We start from the raw sequence: 22,989 nt of genomic DNA, 5'->3' as shown, positions 1-22,989 counted from the left end.
AGCTACTGTCCAATATTTCTCCTGGTTTCTGCTAAACTCCTATTTAGGGAATGCTGTCTACAATAGATGGTTTCAAGTTACTTTCTTTTCACTTGCTTCTTAACTCTCAGTAATCTGGTTTCTAATGTTACCTTCAACTATCTTTCACAAACTGACACACTGGTTTTGGAGAATTCAAAATATATGTTGCTCCTGATTTTTATTTTCAGTCTTCCCCTTTTTATCTTCTTCACTCAAAAAACCTCAATCAGAATTTCTCACCCAATCCAAACAATGGTACCTGTCATATTCTCCAATGCCTAATGTTATTTTACAGGATTTGGATATTATAATAAACAATAATGATAACTATCATTTATAGAGTACCAGGTACTATGCTAAATATTTAACATTTTAAATTACCTCATATTCTCACAAAACCCTGGAAGGTAGATGTTATTATTATCCTATTTTCATGGATGAGGAAATGGAAACAAATAAGTTAAATTATTTGCCCAGAGTCACACAGCTACCAAGTGTTTGAGGCCACATTTGAGTTCAGGCCTTCTTGACTTCAGGTCCAGTGCTTTATCCACCTAGTCTACAAGCTCCTTCAAAATTCCTAATTTTCCAATTCCTCAATCTCCTTAAATCCTATGATCTATTATGACCTATTCTTTTGTTCCACCTTAGCCACATACAGAGATGATCACATTAGACCTATTATAAATGTTCTGCTGCCCTAATTGGAAACTGATATTCCTTATCTGACCACAACTTCCTTATTATTCTACCTTTTCCTACATTTTATTCCCCTTATGCCACTTTTCCACTCTCATCCATATTTCTAATCATTTCATTTGTTAGAATTTTTTTCTTTAATTCTGCTCTGACTTCACTTTCTTCAATCCAATAGTTGGCCACTTCAACGCTACATTGTCTTTTGCTCTAAAATCCTTTGTTCAAGAAATGTCTCCTAAAAACTTCAATAAACTAAAGAGAGATCAATGATCCCAGGCAATAGCAAAAAATATTAGAACAATAATCAAAAGACAAAAAAATAGAAGAAAATGTAACATCTCAAGTTCAAAAAATTCAAAACAAAGCCTGACCCAGAATACAGGTCAAAGAGAGAGAACTTACTAATCAGTGGATTCCCTGAAAAAAAAAATTTTTTTAAAGCCTGTAAACCAGATTTCAAGAAACTATAAAACAAAATCTGTTCTCTTAGACCTATTAGAAGCAGATAAAAAGAATGTAAAGATAAAATGTAAAAGTAAAAAGAATTCAATGATCATCTCTCTGGGAGAAGTCCCCAAAATGTCACCCCCTGAATCAAAGCTCCCATATCAAAGAAAAAGTTCTTCAAGCATCTAGTAAGAAATCGTTCAAGTACCAAGAAAACAGGATTGTTCCCAAAAGGAAATAGACAAAGGCAAGAATATGCTAGTTTAACAACTAGCTCTCCAGGAAAATTTTAATACACATCAAAGCTTTTAAGTTTAGTCTTCATTATTGACACAGTCTTCATCACTTTTTAAATTTAAACAATCAACAAAGCAATAAAATGAATTCTGATTTGTAGAACTGCCAATTTCTGAGATTTAAATGATTCTACTGAGAATTTAATAACCAGCTCTTATGAACTGGTTCCAGCTGGTTTCAGTGCACCTTCAGATACAGGTTTATAACCAAGAATAATTTAAATTTTGAAGCTAATTATATTTCTATTGTGTATGTGTGTGTGTGTGTGTGTGTGTGTGTGTGTGTGTTTGGAAAGTACTTTTAATAAAAGAGAACTTTTCAAACATTTCTAAAATTTTTTTTTTAAAAAGCTCTATAAGAATTTTAAAATACTAACACAAGAGTCCAGAGGAACCTAAAAAACTAAAGTTATTTGAGCAATTAGCAGTAGTTATTTGATGATTTAACACTAATATTCTAGGAAACAATTATCCCTTGAGAATCTTAATGTCTTCAAAAGGTATTGAAGAAGCTAATAAAAATATGGATGGAGGTGAGGAAGAAGTAAGATTGATTCTAATTTTTTTAAGAGAGCAAAAAGAAAGGACAATAAAAGGAAGAGGTATTCACTAAGGTGGAAAGAATAAAAAAAGGCAGTGGAACTTACTATTTCTACTATGGGAGTAAGAAGAAGAGTATATAAAGATTGAGGAAGGGGGTGGAGAGAAACTTCCTTTTATCTGAAATGGACAAAGAACTGGAAAAATGTATAAATACTATAATGTAGAAATATGACAAATTCAAAAAGATAACAATAAGGGGAGGATGACAAGGATAAGAAGGAGAATAACTGCAGAAAAAGAATCACAAGTGTAACAAAAATCCTTATCCTGAACACGAGTCCATAAAGGGAGAGGGAAGAAAAAGAACCAGATTCAAAAGGGGTGACTTAGATTGCCTCCTAGACAACTGCAGAATGGCTGAATAAACTGTGAAATGTAATGGAATTTTCTCTCATAAGAAATGACAAAAGATAATTTTAGAGAATCCTGGATAGTATGAACTGATAGAGAAAAGGAATAATAAAAAATGGTTGGACTTTAAAATAAAGAATGTGATAGTATGACAAACTGACAAACAGTACAAGAAAGCAAACAGGTTTTTGGAGAAAATAACTAAATACCAACTCTATCTAGTTTTCAGGGGCAAAAATAAGGAAATGTTAATTGAGAAGTAGCAAGTATAACACACCCAGATAACCCTTCTAGAACATTAGAAACTCAGGTATTATGCCAATAAATCTGAGGTAGTTTTTGCTGCCAAAAAAATAAAAAAATAAAAAATTTATGTTTTCTTTTGAAAAGAAGCAGTTTTAAAATTATCCAATCTCGATCTTAAAGGTGTAGGGCAGCTAGGTGGCATGAATGCTGTACCTGGTATCAAGAAGACTGAAGTTCAAATCTCCCCTCAGATATTTATTAGTTATGTGATTTGGAGCAAATCTCAGCTCTGGATTTCTCATGTGTAAGAAGGGAATAATAGCACCTAGTTCATAGGATGTTGTAAAGACCAAATGACATAACATACAGAGCTTTTAAAACCTAAAAGCAACAGCTCTCAAAATATGGTCTGGGGATATCCTAAAGGTCCTCGAGGTCATAACTACTTTGGGAAAGAATATTTACTTGCCATCTAGGGAAAGGTATAAGGAGAAGGGAGGGGAAAAAATAGAACATAAGGTTTTGTAAGGATAAATGTTGAAAATTATCTATGCATATATTTTGAAAATAAAAAGCTTTAATTAAAAAATCCTAAAAACAACAATAACAACAACAACAAAAGAAAAAATAAGGAAAATATATTAAGTTATTTAAATTTCAAATATGGCAAATATCAATAAATTTAGCTGTCAGTTGTTCCTTTAGAGTCTACATTTAGAATAAGCTAATATGACATTTGAACTTTCTCCTTACACCCATGTTTCAGGAAGATATTTTTGGAAGTATTTTGTACTAACACCCTATGGCATAAAAATACTATATTAGAAAAATAGGATGATCTAATCTATAGACTTACTGTTTAACTAAGAAAAAAAATCCATTTTTCTTCAGCCCTTGTTGCTGAAGAATTTGGGAAGGGAATCCTCTATAGATCTAAAAACTAATTAAACAAGTTTTTTGATCAGGACTTGTGACATCTGATTAGGCAACAACTGGTGAAGTAATTCCCCCTAATACTAATGGGATTCAGCAACAGTTCTGAAACTTAAGTGTCTTAGAGAATTGCCTAGGGCAGTGAAAATTTAAGTGACTTGCTCAGGATCACTGGGGCAATAGGTGAAACTTGAATCCAAATTTTCCTGATTCTTCAAAGACTCATACCAGAGATTCAATTCAACCACATATGTTAAATAAAAATTGAATTTATGGGTGTCCACACCCAAGCTTTCACCTTTTCCAGGTGCTACTGTCAATGCAGCAATTCCACTATTGCCATTCAGGTTGTTCTAGGAGAATTAAAAGGAAATACTGTCAAATGCTGTCAGTTGTTCCTTTAAAGTCTACATTTAGGTAAGTAGAAGTAGTAAGTGATAGTCAAGCAAAGCTTTAGTCTTTGGGTTATATGGTCATTCCTCTGTCTGGTTCTCTTCTTGTCTCAATTACTATTTCCAAAAAACAATGTTCCTAAAAAAAAAATCTCTCTGATAACGATTTCATTTTCAAGACAGGAAATGAGTCATTTTTCATAGATATATGAAAAAATGCTCCAAATCAGTAATAAAGAGAAACAAATTAACTCTACAATTAACTAATGCAAAGTAACCAAGGGTTCTACCTCATCTCCACCAGATTAGCAAAATAGATCAGCTGTGAAGAATCAGTACTGTTGGGGGAATTGTGAACTAGTCCAGCCATTCTGGGAATCAATTTTGAACTGTATTCCTAAAGTTACTAAGCCATACATACTCTCTGACCCAGTGATACCTCCATGATTAAAAAATGAAGAAAAGGACCCAAATGGACACAAATATTTATAACAGCCTTTTTTTTATTTTTTGTGGCAAGAAAGAACTGAAAATGAAAAGAGTGACCACCAGTTGAAAAAAAAAAAAATGATGGGATAAGAATTTACTACTGTCCTTTAAGAAATATTGAAGGGAATGGCCAGAGCAATCTGGGAAGGCAAGTGAACTGAGGCAGAGTGAGGTTTAGTAGAAATAGAACAATTTATATATAATAATAACATTGTAAAGACAAACTGTAAAAGACGTAAGAATTCTGAAAATTCAATGATCCATTATAACTGCAGAAAATCAATCATGAAGCATACTGTTCATCTCTTGTCAGAGAGGGTATAGATTGAAACATACATATTTTTAAAAGATATGGCCAATTTGCAAATCAGATTTGCTTGAAGATGCATATTTAATATGTTTCTGTTTCTTTTTCCCTCTCAAGAAGGAGTAGAATAGGAGGGACAGAAACTAGATTTTTGTTAATTATAAAAAAGCTTCTCGGGGACAGTTAGATGGTGTAGTGAATAGAGTGCTAGCCCTGAAGTCAGGAGGACCTGAGTTCAAATCCACCCTCAGGCACTTAACATGTCCTAGTTGTGTGACTTTGGATAAGTCACTTACCTCCAATTGCCTCACCAAAAAAACAAACAAATAAAATGTGCTCCTTGGAGAAAGATACTTTAATATTGATTCATTAAATTTCCACCAAAAACTTGCTGATAAATATCACCTTTAAATTACTTCCTTTGACATTCTTTTTTCAATCTTGCTGTACCTAAAATTATTTTTGTTGATTTGTTTCTATAGTTTTGAGAAGTCACTGTGAAGGAATAATATGGTATTTGAACTTTCTCCTTACATCCATATTTCAGGAAGATATTTTTGGTAATATTTTGTACTAACATCCTATGGCATAAGAGATACTATATTAGAAAAATAGGATGGTCTAATCTATAAACTTACTGTTTAACTAAGAAAAAAATCCATTTTTCTTCAGCCCCTGTTGCTGAAGAATTTTTCTAAAATATATATTTTGCTGATTCAATGAGTGGCATATACTGAACATGAAATGCCTCAGGATCATCAATAAGGAAATAAGTGATTAGTATAAGTTATTGGATTTGTTATGGAATGCAAAGATCAGGGAAAATCTTTTCTGATAAATATTAAATTTTTTTTTGCTTTTCTGAATGTTTATATCAAGCTTTAGAGTAATATTTAGTTTCACAAAAATGAAATTCATCTTCAAAAATTCCATGTAACTGATGATTTTAGCTAGCCCAGGTTTTATACTTCATTTCCTTGGGAGTGTGGGCATTTTCTCATCAACAAAATTAACCTTTCTGACTCCTATAGACTGCACCCTACCCCCATCCCTACCCTTTTGGATACTGGAATTAGTTCTTTTATGAATGAATATACTTCATCTATCCTATGCTTTTCCTATCTATTTTCTTGTTAAATTTCATGTATTTCTACACTAAGCAGCACATAAATGTTCTCTCTCTCGTTCCCCACTTTAACCTTCTTTTGTCTGGTTCATATCAAAGCAAAGTTCATAGGATGCTTGTTTTTCTCACTCCTAATATGCCTGATTATTTTTCATCTCATGAACCCTTCTTTTATGAGAAAGTACTATTCCTTCTTTTCTCCTACTCTCTTCCCAATGTACCCTACTTTTCTTCCCATTTCCTTCTCTTAAGACCATCAAAACAGAATAAAAGTACCTTTTGGCCTTCTCCTTATCTTTTTTTTTTTTTTTTTTTAATCTTCTTTAACATAATTTTCTCTGTGATCCTTGAAGGGCTTTGTTTCTAATTCCTCTATAATGTAAACAATTCATCATATAACCACTTCCAACTGATCGTGTGTGTCACTTTTTAAATTTCTCTTGATTCTTGTGTTTGTTTTCAAAATTTCCATTAAGCTCTGGATTGAGAATGCTATTTCATCCCTCAAGAAGTCTGTATCATTAAAGATCCATTTCCCCCTTTCTGCAGAATTTTATCAAAAAGGTTATTTATGATTTTAAGCCTTTATTTTATGTTTTACATCTTTACATCTTTTACATTTTAATGTACCCATGCTCTCCTTCAGAGTAGCGGTTATCTTATGAGATCCTGTAACTCCATGCTATTTGAATTAATTTTTTTTTTTTACAATTATAGTATTTATTTTTTGACCTGAAAATCCTTGATTATGGTTATGATGATCCCAAGTTTTCATTTTGTGTTTTTTCCCTTTGTCTTCTGGGGTTTTTTTTGGGAGGGTCAAGATTTTTTGTAGTTCAATGATTCTTAGATTTCTTGTCTCATTGAAATCACAGCTTTCTGTTTGGACTATTTCCATTTTCAGAATGTTTAATTTTGGAGCAAGGTTCTTACTACTTTATTCTAAGTTATTACTTTTATTTGTCTTGTTTTTCTTCCTTAGCTGTCATTTCTTTTAAAATTACAATGTAAAAAAATTATATTGTATCAGTGTCATTGACATTCTGGGCACTATGGACACTGTGGAACCTGGCAGACTGCGGCAGGAGAGTAAAGGAGAAATGCTGATAGCTTCTTTGGGACTGTCCCCAACCATGACACGGGGGCAGCTCAATGGTCAGCAGCTCTCTTCTGCTTTGGAAGCAGGAGATACCCTGGCTTCATTTAGTGAAGGAAGGACTCCATCTCCTCTAATCAGTGGTGGCAAAGGACACCCCGAATATGTTGCAATTATACTAGGTCCAACTTTCTTCAAGGGACTTTTGGGAGTCTTTACTTTCCATCTGCTTAAGAAGAAGGGCTATCGGTATATAATAGAAGCTAAACAAGATACTGAGGAAAAGACTGAAAAGATAGACTTGAGTGACAGTATATACAAAAATAGTGATACTGCTAAATGAAATGTCCAATTACATCAAAAAAATTAACAAATACTGATATTTTAAAGTCCATAATGGCAGATGAATAGCATCTGTGATCCTGAAAGCCCTTTGACTTTTAGTACTTCAGACAGCCCTCCGAGTCTTAGACCCTTGTCACCAAGAGGTATTCCAAGAAAGCATAGGTGTGGTTACAATCTACACATAATGTTTGAAGGGCAGTAGAAAAAGATGTATATCAACATTGCAGACACAAATGATGATGCTTCACAAAATCAAGAAACAAATATAGAGAACAAAGCCGGCATTGAAAGAAGTGACTATTCTTTCTTTTGTCAGGGTTAGAGTTACAAAAGTGGACCAGAAGACCAGTGCCAAGGAACAGAAAAGTCTGATGTATGTGAGTGATATATCAGTGGCATGGCACTCCTGTGAAAAGGGAATGAAGTGGCACAGATAGGAGGCAAAGTTTTATTTGAAGGTCTAAAGAGAATGAATACTTAGGTGATATACAAAGCCAATTGCCAAGGAAGTATTTTCTTACATCTTTTGTACAAATTCTACTGTATTTAAGACTCCTTAATGGAATACCTGTGTTATGATAGCTCATCAGCTCTATAACTGGTTTTATCTTTTATGCCTTATGAAAGTGTGTTAAATTTTTGAGCAAGGCAAGATTTAATATTTTAATTTTATAGTATTTTAATTTTAATTTTTCCCTTATGTACATAATGTAGAGTTTTCTCATTTCACAATGTATAGTGAGAATATTACTGAATAACTTGAGATTGTGGTTTTCTCCTGTGTGCCTGTTTAACACCATCCCGTTTCTTTCTTTTTTCTTTTTTTGTCTATGGGGAGAAGAGGCAGCAAGCACAATCAATTTCACTGTCACAGAAGTAACAGGCAGTGATGGCAGCATGCCCCTATCCCACCTTCATGATACTCATTTTATCCCTAAATTACTGAAGGCTTCCTTTTATGAATGACTTAAAATTGTGGCAACAATCCCATCTTAATGATTAAAAGATGATTTGAACGTCTTCCAGGCCTTCTCCAGGGTATATTTGACGACCTTTATGAATTGATGAGCATTCATATGACACTATTTTATCAAGCCTTCCAGGTGTGTATATGGCAGGCAAGAGCACAGTCTGGGAGAAGTGGTCATGAAATGAGTTAGATAAAACCTGTCACTACTTTGGGTTTTGTTTTTTAGGCTGTTTCCAGATTTCTGTCATTCTCTTTAAACTAATTGTAAAAGATAAAACAAACCTACCAACAGCTTCTCAAAAGAACATTCTTGTGTCAAAAGACTTTTAAGTATTATTGTAAATATGATCTTTTTCTTTTCTAAAACTGGCGATAAAGTTAAAATTTTAGCAAACTTTCAGATGACTGGTAGATTTAACCTTCCCCATTTGTATTTCAAAGCAGTATGGTGCAAAAGCTAGAGAGCTAGCTTTGGTCTCAGAAAGATGTGGGTTCATGTTTCAATTTTTACATATACAGGGGGTATGATCTAAAGTTGTTTAATTTCTCCAGGGATTGTAGCAACTCTCTTGAGACAATAAATTTCAGAAAAGCTACAGATCTGCATTGGTAGAGTTAATTTCCTCACTGAAGTTCTCTATTTCTTTTCTTTCTTTCTTTCTTTTTCTTTTTCTTTTTTTTTTTGCTGAGGCAATTGGGGTTAAGTGACTTACCCAGGGGTCACACAGCTAGAAAGTGTTAAGTGTCTAAGGCCAGATTTGAACTCACGTATTCCTGACTTCAGTGGATAGATCTGGTGCTCTTGCCACTGCACCATCTAGCTGCCCATGCAATTCTCTATTTCAATGAAATTTTAGGTCCAGTTCAAAATCTGTAGGTTTTCTAACATCTTGAAGATGTTATCTTTCATACTCACCTGCATGTGGGTATATGCTGTATATATAATCAAAGAGGATATAACAATGAAAATACTTCTCTGAGGCCCAGAAAATTATGATCAATGGTGTATATGTGTGTGTAAATGTTTTTTAATAGGCTAAGATTTAAAAGTCTTAGTTAAGTTAAAAAGCATTATTTAATTATTAATGCTTTAAAAATTGTATTCCAACATGAAGAAAAATCAAAATATAAGATATTTCAAAAGCTTTAATTTAACATTTTTATTCAGGCAAAGCTTTTTTTTTTTTTTTTTTTTTTTTTTTTTTAGCAAAACAGTAGGGCAAGAAAATATACTGATATGAGAAATTATATTTAAATGAAAAGCACATTTTAAGAGTATTTACTAAAACTTAAACAGTTCTGATTTGATTTGATTATGGTTATGTCAAAAATTATACACCCTATATATCAATCAAGTAAACATTTTTGTTGATTTCTAGTATCCAGTGGTAATTCTTAAGTGTTTCAAAAATAACAGACGTTTGCAAAAGTTTGTATTTCCTCTTGTAACGCTGGAGAAATGGAGGCAAGATAAAGATTAGATAGTTTTTAATATTTTATTTGAGTTTCTGAGAGGGAGAGATTTTCTGGGGGCAGATCAGAATCCATTATTCCCTCCAGGGCTGAACTGGACTTCCATCTCAAAGAATTCAGCATCAACTGTGAGATTTCATTGGTTTTTATATGACTTCAGAGATCAGGGAAGACAAAGGCAAGAGGTAGAGTCTGAACACTAGTGAGCGTAGGAATTTCCAGAAAGAGACTATTAATTTGATTCTGACAGGTTGGGGGTAGGACCATTAATTCTGATAAATTGGGAGTGAAGGGAGTAGAGATAGAAAGTCTGGAATAGGCGATATGTAAACATATCTCTAAGTAACTTACCTGCCTATGGAATTCTAATGGTCAGGGCTCCCAGCCCTTATTATCTCACTCCCAATGGTCAGGAAGGGGGTTTGCAATAAGGGGACTGAGGTAGAACAATTCTGAACAAACTGAGGCAGGACAATAAAAGGAAACTATGGCACAACACTCTCCTTTAGAATGGAAGGAATTCTTAATGTAAGTTTATATAATGACATGAACTTGTTATCCTGTGTAAAATTTGTAAAGATAATTTTTCATCATTTTCATCAATTTGTGTGTCAAATACAATTTTAATTATATTTGTTTTTACCAAAGCAGGTTTAAAAATAAAAGGATAATTAAATAGGAAAAAAAAATTATATTCTATCTTCTTGCCTTTTTAAAAATACTTTTTATAGTCTTTGTTTTCTTTTCTCTGAAGTTTTCCTTAGATTAGTTGAAGAATCACTCTTTTCTTCTAAGTTTAACCTCTTGGGCTTCTCCCAGTCCATAGTATTTCTTCATATACCCGAATTTTTTTTTTTTTCAAACTTATATTTACAGCCTCAGTTTGTGCATCAAGGCTTTGTTCCTTCTGATCTTCATGGAAGGTAGGGTTGGAGCCTGCTTAGTTCTGGATATGGAATAGGACTCTTCTCCTGCAGGAATTCCTGGGTTTTGGTTGAGTTTCTTAGTAGTTTAATTTAGGTTTGGTCTTGGTTCTTTCTCTTTCTTTTCACACAGTTCTGAACCCATCAATGGTTTTGTTCCTTTCTGTAAGTCTGATGGAGTCCAATCAGATGTTGATTGTCCTGACTGTAGACCTAAGAAGTTTTGCTTTCCCGGTACTACTCTGCCTTTCTGCTGCTTTGGTTCTTGTTATGGCCTAAGCACGTGCTGCCTAATAAATTTTTGGCTTCTTTCATTGTGCCATGTTCTGGGAACTGGGCTACTGCTCTGGCTTTATCTTCAACTTTGGATGGGGGAAATTACTACTTGAGTACTGGTCTAGTTTTCCTTTCCTCTTTGGATCTGAATGATTTCCATGCTTTGTATTCTGTCTATCCTAACTGTCTCTGCTGAGAGATTCTAAGTAGATTTTTGGTAAAATCCTGAGACTAGACTAGATTAAGCTCTCTTAGGTTTTATCATTCCCCAACCCCTTTATCATTGTTTCTTATGGTACATGTAAAAAACTTTACTGCAATATTTAATAGAAAATCTGGACTCTTCTAACAATGGGCTCCAACATGCCACCATCTTCCCAAAATTCCCTTTATTTAGCTTTTAAAACCCTATACTGATCCCAATCTCAATCTGTTTCCAAAATTACTGTTCATTATGCTTCCTCCCATATTATTCAATCCAATCAAACTGGTTCTTTGCTCCTCCCACAGGACACCATTTCCTGTTTTAGTATTGTAAGTATACCTTACAATAAGATATATTCCCTCTTTATTTCAACCTCAAAAAAGTAGACTTCCTTTCAAAAGTAGCTCAAGCAATATCTTCCATAGGAAGCCTTTTAAGATTCCCTTAGGTGCTAGTTTGTGCCTCTTTCAAATTACCTTGATTTTAATGAATTTACATTTTTCTACATATTTATATCTATACTGTTTCCTTGATTCTAATATAAATGTAAACTTGCAAGAAATGAGTGCTTCATTCATTACATTTGTATCCTCAGTGCCTAGAATAGTACCTAGCATACATCATGTAAATAATATTGACTTACTAAGACCTAATGGCTCAATTATTATTGATTGATACAAATTGTACTGGTGTTCTGTCAACAATTATTAAGTACAGAAGCAGCCCAAAATAATAAAAATAATTAAAAAGCAATTTTAAGAAGCTCTAAAGAACCTGAATATACTTATGTTAGTTATTCAAAAAGCTCTGTGAGAAAGGTGATCTATAAATTTAAAGCATTATATAAATCTCAACAATTAGTAAAATTTAATCACTAAATTTCAATAAGCATCTCTAATTATATTTATAAAAAGTCTTGTTATTAAATTGAAATAATTCAATAAATATAAAAGACTAGATGGCATGGCAAATTATGTTTTAAAAATAAGAGTAATAGCACTCACCCACCTTCACTAACCAGCTCACTGTTGTCTGACTGCTTACAGGAAATAATCTTCTCCACCAATTGGTTGTAGCTGCAATTACCAACTGCTTTCACAATGTCAGTAATCTGGAAGACAAATAACTAACTCACTTATCTTGTAAGAAATTAGAAGGAAAGCCATTCTCTCTAACACTGTCAGACTATATAAAAACTCAAGTTAATTTTGTATCAACAATAATAAAGTTTTACTGGGGACAACCAAAACACTAAAGTCAGCATCAAGTACCTTTTGCCATTTCCTTTCTCACTCACTATAAATGTATTCTTCAATTATATTTATGTAAAATGTCTAGGTTATACAAGATTTTCAAAAATATGTCAATTTGCTAAGACTTAATGTGTGTTAATGAATGAAATATTGAATGAAATAAAAAGTAATATTTTAGAAGCCTTATTTAGAGGCTAGCATAAAATTTCAACATAATTCTTATTTAATTTACCATAACAGTGAAAATTTATATTCAAGGAAAAGTTTGCCTAAAGATAATATTAATTTTTAGGCTAACTCTAGTTTTTCTAATAAAAAATAAAAAAAATGAGTAAAAATCAAATTGCCTACCATCTTCAGAAGAGGGAGAAAAATCTAAAACTCAAAATCTTATAAAAATGAATGCTAAAATTTTTCTTGACATGTAACTAGAGGAAAAAAATACTATTTGAACAATCAAAAAAACCCCAAACTTTAGGAAATATTTTGTTTTCAATTTGACACTTAATACTCTTTAAAGGTTAGCCAAACTAGACTACTAAGTGTGGTCCAAACTTGACATTCTCTATTGTGTTTCTATATGCTTCTGTGCAAATTGTTCCTCAATGCTTTGGATAATCTCCCTCCTTACTTCTGCTTCTTTGAATTCTTAAATTTCTTTTCAAAGCTCAGCTGAGATACTAAATTTTTTTCTAAATCTTTCGGAATCTCATAGTTCACAGTGGTCTCTCACTCATCAAATTATTTTGTATTTATTTAATCATGTAATCTTGAATTGCTATAAGCAAGCTTGAGGGTAAGGGCTATTTGGTTACTATTATCACCAATACCTAGAACATAAATAGGTACTTAGTTATTTGTCAAATTGAAGTAAATAAGCACACTGTTTTTAAAATTTTTTAAGTTGGTTACTTCTTAAATATAACACTAAACTCCAAATATATTCTCCCCTTCCAATTTTCCAGGAATTTAATCTTTATTTGCAACAACAAAAATTGTTAAGGAAATCTGATTGACAAAATAACCATGTATCTCTTTTAGGAGAAGGGGAAATATATTTTATCACCAGTTGTCCACGGTTAGTACTAGTGTTCATTCATTATCAGGTTTCCTTGGAACTCATATCTCATCAGTAACCTTTGCTCTGACTGGAATGTGAAGAGACCCTTCCAGAATCTTCATTAAAGCAGGTTGCCCAGGACAGCTACCTCTTCATTTCCTAACCACTGCATTCCTGTGGACTTCTCCATCTTGTTCAGAAGGCCAAATATCTTTTCTTCTCTGATATCCTTTCAACTTCTTTTTGTGTGTTATCTTGCCCTATTGGATGGTAAGCTCCACAAGAGCAAGAACTATCTTTCTTTTTTCATATTTGTATTTCTAGCATTTAGCACACTTCCTGGAACACAGTAGGTGCTTAAAAATTGCTTATTTACTAAAAGACAAACTCTAGGATCCTGGAAATCCATGAAACAAAGAAAAACACAAAATGTCTATCACATCTATGTGGTCCCCTTGTCTTTTTGTATTGGTGGTGGCAGACTGATAAAAGAAGCCTCAGAGAATACTAGGAATCATAGATTACTAAAGATTATTAACTGTTAGTACTATACCAATCAATACATATTTACTGAACATCTGCTATGTGCCAGACACTATAAGATACAAAAATAAAAATGAAACAAACCTTGAACTCAAGGAGTTCAAAGAGGGAAGAGTCAACATAAGTATATATACAAAATAAATATAAGGTAATTTGCAGGGGGATAGTAAGGAGAAGAATAACTATGGGGAATGAGTTTTGAAGGAAATGAGATTTTAAGCAGTAGAAGTGAGGAATGAGAAAGAGTCAACAGAAAGGCATGAAGACAGACTCTAAGATACTTGGACAACAACTAGAGCCAATAGACTTTTAGAGAAATGAATTATACCAATACAGACACTCTTGTTATAAGGAAAATTTAAGGAAGGCTTAGCTAGATGAAAGGTAGCTAACAAGTTTTCTTAGGAGAGATATGTAAAAAAAATTAATTCATTATTTACCCAAAAATAACCAGAAACACAATTTCATGGAACACTGTTATCCTGACCCTCAGGGATCAAGAAGAAAATAACCCCCCCCCCCAAAAAAAAAAAAACCACTCTGAAGATAATTGGTTGTTATGTTATCATGTTATAGAAGATAAAGTGGAGAAATTCTACAAAGACTTGATAAACTCTTTTAGGTGAAGTCAGCATATAAATTAATACTTAGCCATTTCAATGCAAATCTGTCAACAGGAGAAGATAATAAATATATATATGTGTATAAATAATACCCGTGTGTGTGTGTGTGTGTGTGATATAATATGGTTTAAGATTAAGGAATAAAAGCCTAAAAGCTTTACAGAATATATAGAAGCCCCAACATTCTTTGCACCAAATAATATAACTTTAATAAATATTTGATTGAGGTAAGTCCCTCACTGAATAATTGGCCAAAAGAAAAAAAAAACAGATCTTAAAAGAACTTCAAGCTATTAATAATCATATGAATTCAAATCATTCATAAGAGAAATTAATATCGGACTTTACCTCATGGATATCAAACTGACAATGTGATAAAAGACGGAGAAGAATCAATATTGGAAAGACTGAAGAAGGACAAGAATAATAACATACTGCTAATAGAGCAATGATTTGGTTCAAAGATTCTGGAAAACAATTTGAAATTATTCTAAATGAATGAATCAAATACCCATCCCCTTTGACAAAACAGATCTTGATACTAAGCAAATACTGCAGAGATATGGCCTTACAAACTATGGCATTTGTTTTGGAATGGAAAGTGATTGTGCCATGAGAAATAATAAATATGATTAGTGCAAAGATAACAGAGAAGATTTACATGAACTGTGGCAGTAAAGTATAGAATCAGGAAAACAATATATTGAATAATTCAAACTGGAATAAAAAAAGGGAAGAGGTAAAGACGAGAAGGAAGAGGAAAAGAAAGAGAAGGAAGAAGGAGCAGAAGAAAAGATAAGAACATTTATTCCCCCTTCCATTACCGCAAAAGTAAGGGACTATAATTATAGTTGACTATTTTGCTAACTATATTTTTTTCCTTTTAAAAAAATTTTTCATTTACAAAAATATAGTTTGCTTGATAGAGGAAAGATAGAGTTTTTAGATGGTGAAAAAATACCAATTTTAAAAATCATTTGGCTTACCACTCATAGCACTGACAAGAGAAACTTCAAAGTACCTGTAACCTTCAAATTCACAAAGGAATTAGCAGAAAGGACAATTTTGTATTGTAAGATAAGAAATGTAAAGCTTTTTTCCCCTGAATTGACAATATCAAGCTGTAATTCACACATCTACATGTGTACACACACACATATACTCACACAATATTGTCATTATTCACATCATTAATGAATTCTGGCAAATCCAATGGCAAAATAATCTGCTTTATTTTAGCAGTGAGACAAAGCTTACATAACAGAAATGTTTATATTTACTCTGAGAAGCTACAACTATTCAATTTGTACATTCTATGACTAATGTTAACGTGCATGCTAGTCAGTAGACTGTATTTTTCTACTTGATGTCTCTTCAAGTAAAACAATGAGGTCTTTTACTATGTAATCTAGTATTTCTAAGTTCTAAGTTATTCAAAGAACAATACAAATATGACCTCACAAATACCATCTCATATAGCTCCAAATGCTATTATGATAGGACATCCTTATTGTTTAAAGGATAGTATATGAATATAATGGAATATTGTTCTATAAGAAATGATCAGCAGAATCATTTCAGAGAGGCCTGGAGAGACTTAGATGAACTGATGCTAAGTGAAATGAGCAGAACCAGGAATTTATTATATATGGCAACAGCAAGATTATATGATAATCAATTCTGATGAATGTGGCTCTTCTCAACAGTGAGATATTAAGGTCAGTTCCAATGATCTTATGACGAAGAGAGCCATCTACACTCCAAAGAGAGGTCAGTGGGAACTGAGTGTGGATCACAACATAAAGCATTTTCACTTCTTTTGTTGTTGTTGGCTTGAATTTTATTTTCTTTCTCATTTTTTCCCTTTTTAATCTGATTTTTCTTGTGCAGCAAGATAATTGTATAAATATATATGCCTATATTGGATTAACGTATATTTTTACCTATTTAACATATATTGGATTACTTGCCATTTAGGGGAGAGAATGAGGGGAAGGAGGGGAAAATTAAACACAAGGTTTTGCAAGGGTCAATGAAAAATTATCCTTGCATATGTTTTGAAAATAAAAAGCTTCAATTAAAAAAAGGGAGAAAAAAGAAGAAGAAATTTGAAAAATTAAGAACTAGAATTAAGAAAATGAAAGATAGTCCTATTTTAATATTTTGGACCCAGAGGTCATATTGCTATGTCTATTGCTATTTCTATAAAAATAAAATAATCATCATTATAATATTCTTAAGCAATTTAACATTGAAAATATTATACACAAAAAATAATCTCAAAAGTTTAATTTGCAGATAAGATGAACCCTAAGCATCACGGGGAAAAACTGACCATGCAACTGGGAGAATAATGTGTTATTCTGTAGCAGCATTATCAATAAATGAATGTGCAAACCCATGGAAAATTTTTAAACTACCCAAACCATCATTTTGTTTATTCATGAGAAATTCTGAACAAACTTCTTTTAGAATTCTATAATCAAGAAGTGAGTTTGTAAAGGCAGAATAAATTTCTGCCTTTACAGTTTCAGACTCTAGAATATCTAGATTCAAGTGCTTCTTTGGATAGATCCTGATTTTTCATTTAAAAGGCAAATTAAATTAACAAAAGAGGTTAAAGGCAAAAACTTTTGATTCTTAAGTAAATTGTATGTATACATCTAAGACACTAAATATGACCATTTTTTACTCAAGTTTTATGAAACACTATATTCTGTATCCATTTTTTATTATTCCATATCTCCCGTTGGTTGAGATGAATATCAAATATCTCAGTTTCTTATTTGGTTTTGTCTTCTTTCTCCTATTGTGAATGAGAATCATTTTGCCACCTTATATTTTTTTTTTCTTTGTATTTTGTGCTTTTGTGAATGGAAATCTGGGGCTAAGGGTTTTACTGATTGTTTCTTTACTGATTTTTATATCGTCTAGTTATTTTAAATAGCCTAAAACAATGATGATTAATATGGCTGATACATAGTGTGGTTGTTCTGTTTTTCTCTTTTGATTATATCTATTTTAGTTTTAGCTTTGTCTGAGATCAATGATTGCTACTTCTGATATTTTTCCTAATAAATTTTACTCCTGATTGTTATTATATTTAAGTATAGCTCTTATTTCTTATCCGTGTTGATTCCTCTGCTTTATTTCCACCTATACCTAGCCTAGGTATTATTTAACCTACCTCTCTTCTTCAAGGATCCCTTCTAATCTTATCTTCTGCTTCCAGGTCCAGTGTTCTATCTACTACTCCATCTAGCTGCCCCTTTATCTTCTCCTCCCATCTTTTCCTTCCCTCTTTATCTCACTGTCATTAATCTATCCCATCCTATCCTCATACTCTTCTATCGCTCCCCTTTATCCTGTTCCCTTCCCCTCTTATTTCTTTATAAACATATATATGTATATATGAACTTGTTATTTCTATATTTTATGCTCTGCTCTAGAAATCCAAAGACTGTTCTTAGATACCATTTTTCTTAAAGAAAAAAAAATATATATATATAATATGTGTATGTATGTGCATGTATATTTTTAAAAAGACATTATCTTCCTACCATCTGTTGATTTATCAAAAATGCTTTTTGTAGATGGCACAGTATATAGAGCACCACCCCTGAAGTCAGGAGGACCTGTGTTTAAATCCAGCCTCAGATATTTAATACATCCTAACTGTGTGAACCTGTCATTTAACTCCAACTGCCTCAGCAAAAATTAAATCAAGAAATAAAATGCTTTTCTTGTCTAAAAGTCCTTGATGTTAATCAAGAGCAGAGATTTTAATAATATGTGTTTAAAGTCTTCAATTTCTTTCATAAGATTTCCATCTTTAGCAAGGCTTTCTGAATTCTTTTTGGCCATTTTATTTGAGCTCATGTGAATTCCCCTTCTGTTTTTGTAGAAAGCCACAGATAGTAGGGAAGCTACTATCATCAGAGGGAATCTGCTGACAATGTCTGGTTGACTCTCCACCTCCCTTTGGTGAGTCTCACCCTTCCTGGGAAGTCAAGGGGAGTGTGACCACCTGTGTTCTACAAGTAAGGGATACTTACAGTAAGAGCAATTTACATATCCACAGAAGGGTGCTTATAGTTAGCACATGCTCAGTGTGCTGTAGTGATGTAATAGTACTAAGGTATTTGGGGCCTGAAAGAACTTGAAATAAACAGACTCCATCTTTGACCATCCTCATGGGTCCCCTGCTTCTTCACTCCTTCACTAAGACCAAGGATTGGGTTGGTCTTGAGATCCTCCAGAGAGCTAGTCCGGACAGTATATTTTGGCACACCAGCATGGAGGCTCTAAAAAGCACACTACATGGTTTTATAAATATTGGGAGGCTTTAATCATGTATTTTATACATATTCTGGAAAATAATAAGCTTTATTATTATTAGGACTTAGGAAGTGGTCACTAGACACAGCTAATTATTTCTTTTTCTGAGCATTTTTTTTCTCATCTAATAGTATCTGCAGATCTATATCATCATTACTGGAGGAAAAGCTTCCTCCTCTTTAGGAAAAGTCTCAAAATTATGATTCAGCTTTAAGTATTCATTGATCCATCTTCCTTCTCTACATCACATTCATCCACATTCCAACCTCCTGACATAGATCTGGTTTACCAGTACCCCATCAACTTAATTTTCTTCTTTGCCTTCATACAGATTCTCCTCTGGTGCTATTTGTTACCTCCCTCCTAATGATCAATCCATTCTTGCTGATAATCTGAAGAATGGGGAAATGACCTTTCTGCTCTACCTTATTTTCTAGAAGGGAGGGTATATGGCATATAACAACTCATTTGACTATGGCAGAAATACTAAGAGAAAAGTGCAGATAACTGAAAAACTGATGTTTTCTCTATTGAATTTATATATATATATATATATATATATATATATACGTATATATATATATATATATACGTATATATATATATATATATATATACATACACACACCCAAAAAAAAAGTCATAGAAACTTAGCATTTAGCACAGTATCTGGGAGTGGATAAAACTTGTTACTTTTTGATCTAGTGACTTCATTGATAAGAATTCAGAGAAGCACAGAATTTTAGTGAATTAACTCATATCAATCGGGAAGATCACACACACACACACACACACACACACACACACACACACACACACACTTTTTTAATATGCACAAGTGTGTATAAAACTGTAGTTAATCCAGAGGGAAAGCAGTGACATTAAAGTAGATGAGGAAATGTTTGTTGCAGAAGGAAGGATTTAGGCTGAGTTTTGAAGGACCCTCGGGATATTCAGAGGCAGAGATGAAGAAGGAGAACATTCTAGGCATGGCAGACCACCAGTGAAAGATAAAAGAAGTGGAAAGGCTGTTTTGTGTGTGAGGAAGAATAAGGAGGACAATATCATAAGTTCATGGAGGACAGACAGTAAGGTGTAAGAAGCCCATAAAGGTAGGAAGAAGTCAGTTTAGGATGAGCTTTAAAAGTCAAAAACAGCATTTTATATTTGATCCTAGAGACAGGGAATCCCTGCAGCTTATTAAGTAGGAGTCAAATCTGTCCTTTAGGGAAATGACTTTGACAGCTCAGTGAAATATGGAACACAGAAAGGAGGGACTGTGCAATAGTCCAGGAAGAGGTGATAAGAGTCTGTAAGAAAGTATTAGTTTTGAAGATAGAGAGAAGGAACACATTAAAAAAGCATAAATTTAGAAATGACAAGGATTGACAAAGAATGTGTGAAATTTCAGTATGACAGTGAAGTTGTAAGCCAGGGTAATGGGGAGAACAGGAAAGATGGAAAGAATGTAGAGAAAATGGGAGAAAGTTAAGTTCTGTTTTGGACCTACTGAGTCTGAAATGCATATGAACAAGGGCGAAGAAACATAAGCAAAGGCTGTAATAATAGTAGTCCAGGCAAAAAGTGAAGTGAAGTGAGCTAAATGTATAATAGAAAATATATATATATATAAGATGTAAAGATAGAAATAATAAAATGTAGCAATACATTGGATATGTGGCGTGAATATGATTAAAGTGTCAAAGATGACACTGAGGTTATGAGCAAGAGTGGCTAAGAAAATAATGATGTTCTAGACAATAATGGGAAAGTTGCCGATAGTAGAAGATTTGGAGGGAAAGATAATGAGATTTGTTTACAAAATTTTAAATTTGAAATGCATGTGGAATACTTAGTTTGAAACGTCCAAAATGTGGAAATCTAGTTTAGAAGAGAGACTAGGGCTACATATATAGACTTAATAACTACCTGTATAAACATGATAATTGAACTCATGGGAGCTGAGGATCATCGAGCAAGATAGTACAGAGGAAGAAGGGGAATTCCAGGATAGACCCTTGAGGGACATCGTCCATGATAAGTGGTTATAACCTGAAGGAAGATCAGAAAAAAGAGACTGAAAAAAATAAATGGTGAGGGGCAGCTGGGTGGTACAGTGGATAGAATACTAGCCCTGAGTTCAAATCCAGCATCAGCACTTAGTAGCACTTAAGTAACACTTAATCCTGACTGCCTCCCCCTTACCCCCCCCCCCAAAAAAAGAAATGAAACAGTAAAACTAGGCAATAAAATTAGGTAGGCAAGAGGGAAAGCTGGCATTAATGTAGATGAAGAAATGTTTGTTGCAGAAGGAAGGATTTAGGCTGAGTCTTGAAGGAACCTAGAGATATTCAGAAGAGATGAAGAGGGAGAATATTCCAGGCATGGCAGACCACCAGTAGAAATGTATGGTGTTATGCACCTAGGCAAGAGCAAGAGCAATGTTTTGAAAATCTAGAGACGACAAAACATTTAGGAGAAAGAGTAACAGACAGTGCCAAATGGTACAGAAAATCATTTTAATCCTTTTTCCATGTGACAGCCAAGCAAATACTTGAAGATGGCTATGATTTTTTGCTTCTTTTCTTCAGAAAAACTCTTTCCAGTTTTTTAAAAAACTAATTTTAATATGCCATAGATTTGAAATCCTTCATCATGCTGGATGCCTTCCTCTAGATCAGGGGTGAGGAACCTTTTTTTCTGCCAAGGGCCATTTTGGATTTTATAATATCATTTGTGAACTATTAAAAATTGTCAAGTTAAAAATTCAAACAGTGGGAGGTTGTTATACCTAGCTTTCAACTCATCAGCACTTGCAGTTGCCTCGACAGGTTCAGACCAAATAATTTCACAGGTCTTATACGGCCCATGGATTGGACATTCACCATACCTCTGTTCTAGATGCTCTCTGGTTTCTATTACTTCCCATTATATTTTAATGAGAATGGTAGAAATAGAAGTAGACAGATTTAAAGCAACAAAGTATGGTGAGGAAATGAAACTAAAGAAGAGAGATTGCTGGTTGGAGAAGTTAGGCAGGGAAAAGAGACAGAATGATTAAATAGATTTTTTTTTTTTTGAGATGGAGGCCATGTGAAGATAAAGTCAGTAAAGAGGAAGGAACTGAAGATTCTTGAAGCATTTCATGTTACAAAAAGACTGAAGAGGTAGGAATAGATTTTTCAAGCTGGCAAGGAATGAAATCTGCAAAGCATATGGAAACTTTAATTTTTTTTTGAGGAAAGATAAAAATTTTATTCAATAACCAAGATTTTCACATTTATCATCTCTTACTAAAAAGACTTCTTAATATTCCTGCAAAATCCTATTTAACTCAAGTAAGACTGTTTTGGCACAAAGGTTTCAGATTCCATTTAATATCAATTTTTACAAAACTGAGTTTACTGCTATAAGCAGTTATTATAACTAAAAGATTTGTGGAATGGTTTTCACCTATTAATTAGTACAAGTCATCTTTTATAGAAATAAAAAATTAGAAACATTTTTTTGGTTTTAATATAAATTTCCATCTGAAAATAAATGGCCAGGCACTGTACATGTTTAAGTAATATTATTGAAAAGTATATTGGCACAATTATTGCAAAAACAAGGTTTATCAAAATGTTAACATGGGAGTCTATATTATTACAGATTTTGTTGGTATAATATATGTACTGTAGTTGCAATCACACCAATTCTCATTGGCAATAGTTAAGTGAGCTTTGTTTTGCCTGCTCTAATTGCCAGGATTTAAAATTTCAGGAGTTGTGTACAATATTTTGTGTACATTTTGTGTACAATATAATATGGCACAATAATCATTGTAATAGCCCAATGACAACCAATGTAGATTTCCTCCCCCTGAGGCAATTGGGGTTAAGTGACTTGCCCAGGGTCACAAGGCCAGGAAATGTTGTGTCTGAGGCCAGATTTGAACTCAGATCCTCCTGACTTCAGGGCTCTACCCACTACAC

At 33.2% G+C, this 22,989-nt stretch overlaps 1 protein-coding gene and 1 pseudogene across 1 annotated transcript in view; one reads left to right on the top strand and one right to left on the bottom strand.

The window, feature by feature from the left end:
* The window catches only part of MINDY2 (MINDY lysine 48 deubiquitinase 2), a 120,112-nt gene that overhangs the window by 30,362 nt on the left and 66,761 nt on the right, over positions 1-22,989 (bottom strand). The window contains exon 5 of the mRNA XM_051980731.1: positions 12,207-12,309. Coding sequence (XP_051836691.1) covers positions 12,207-12,309 — 103 coding nt within the window. The remainder of the gene's footprint in view (positions 1-12,206; positions 12,310-22,989) is intronic.
* On the top strand, positions 4,339-11,955 carry LOC127551195 (RELT-like protein 1; annotated as a pseudogene).

This window comes from Antechinus flavipes, chromosome 2 (genome assembly GCF_016432865.1).
Source record: "Antechinus flavipes isolate AdamAnt ecotype Samford, QLD, Australia chromosome 2, AdamAnt_v2, whole genome shotgun sequence".
NCBI lineage: Eukaryota > Metazoa > Chordata > Mammalia > Dasyuromorphia > Dasyuridae > Antechinus > Antechinus flavipes.
The sequence above is the reverse complement of the archived record's forward strand: the minus strand, read 5'-3'. Positions and strand labels throughout refer to the sequence as shown.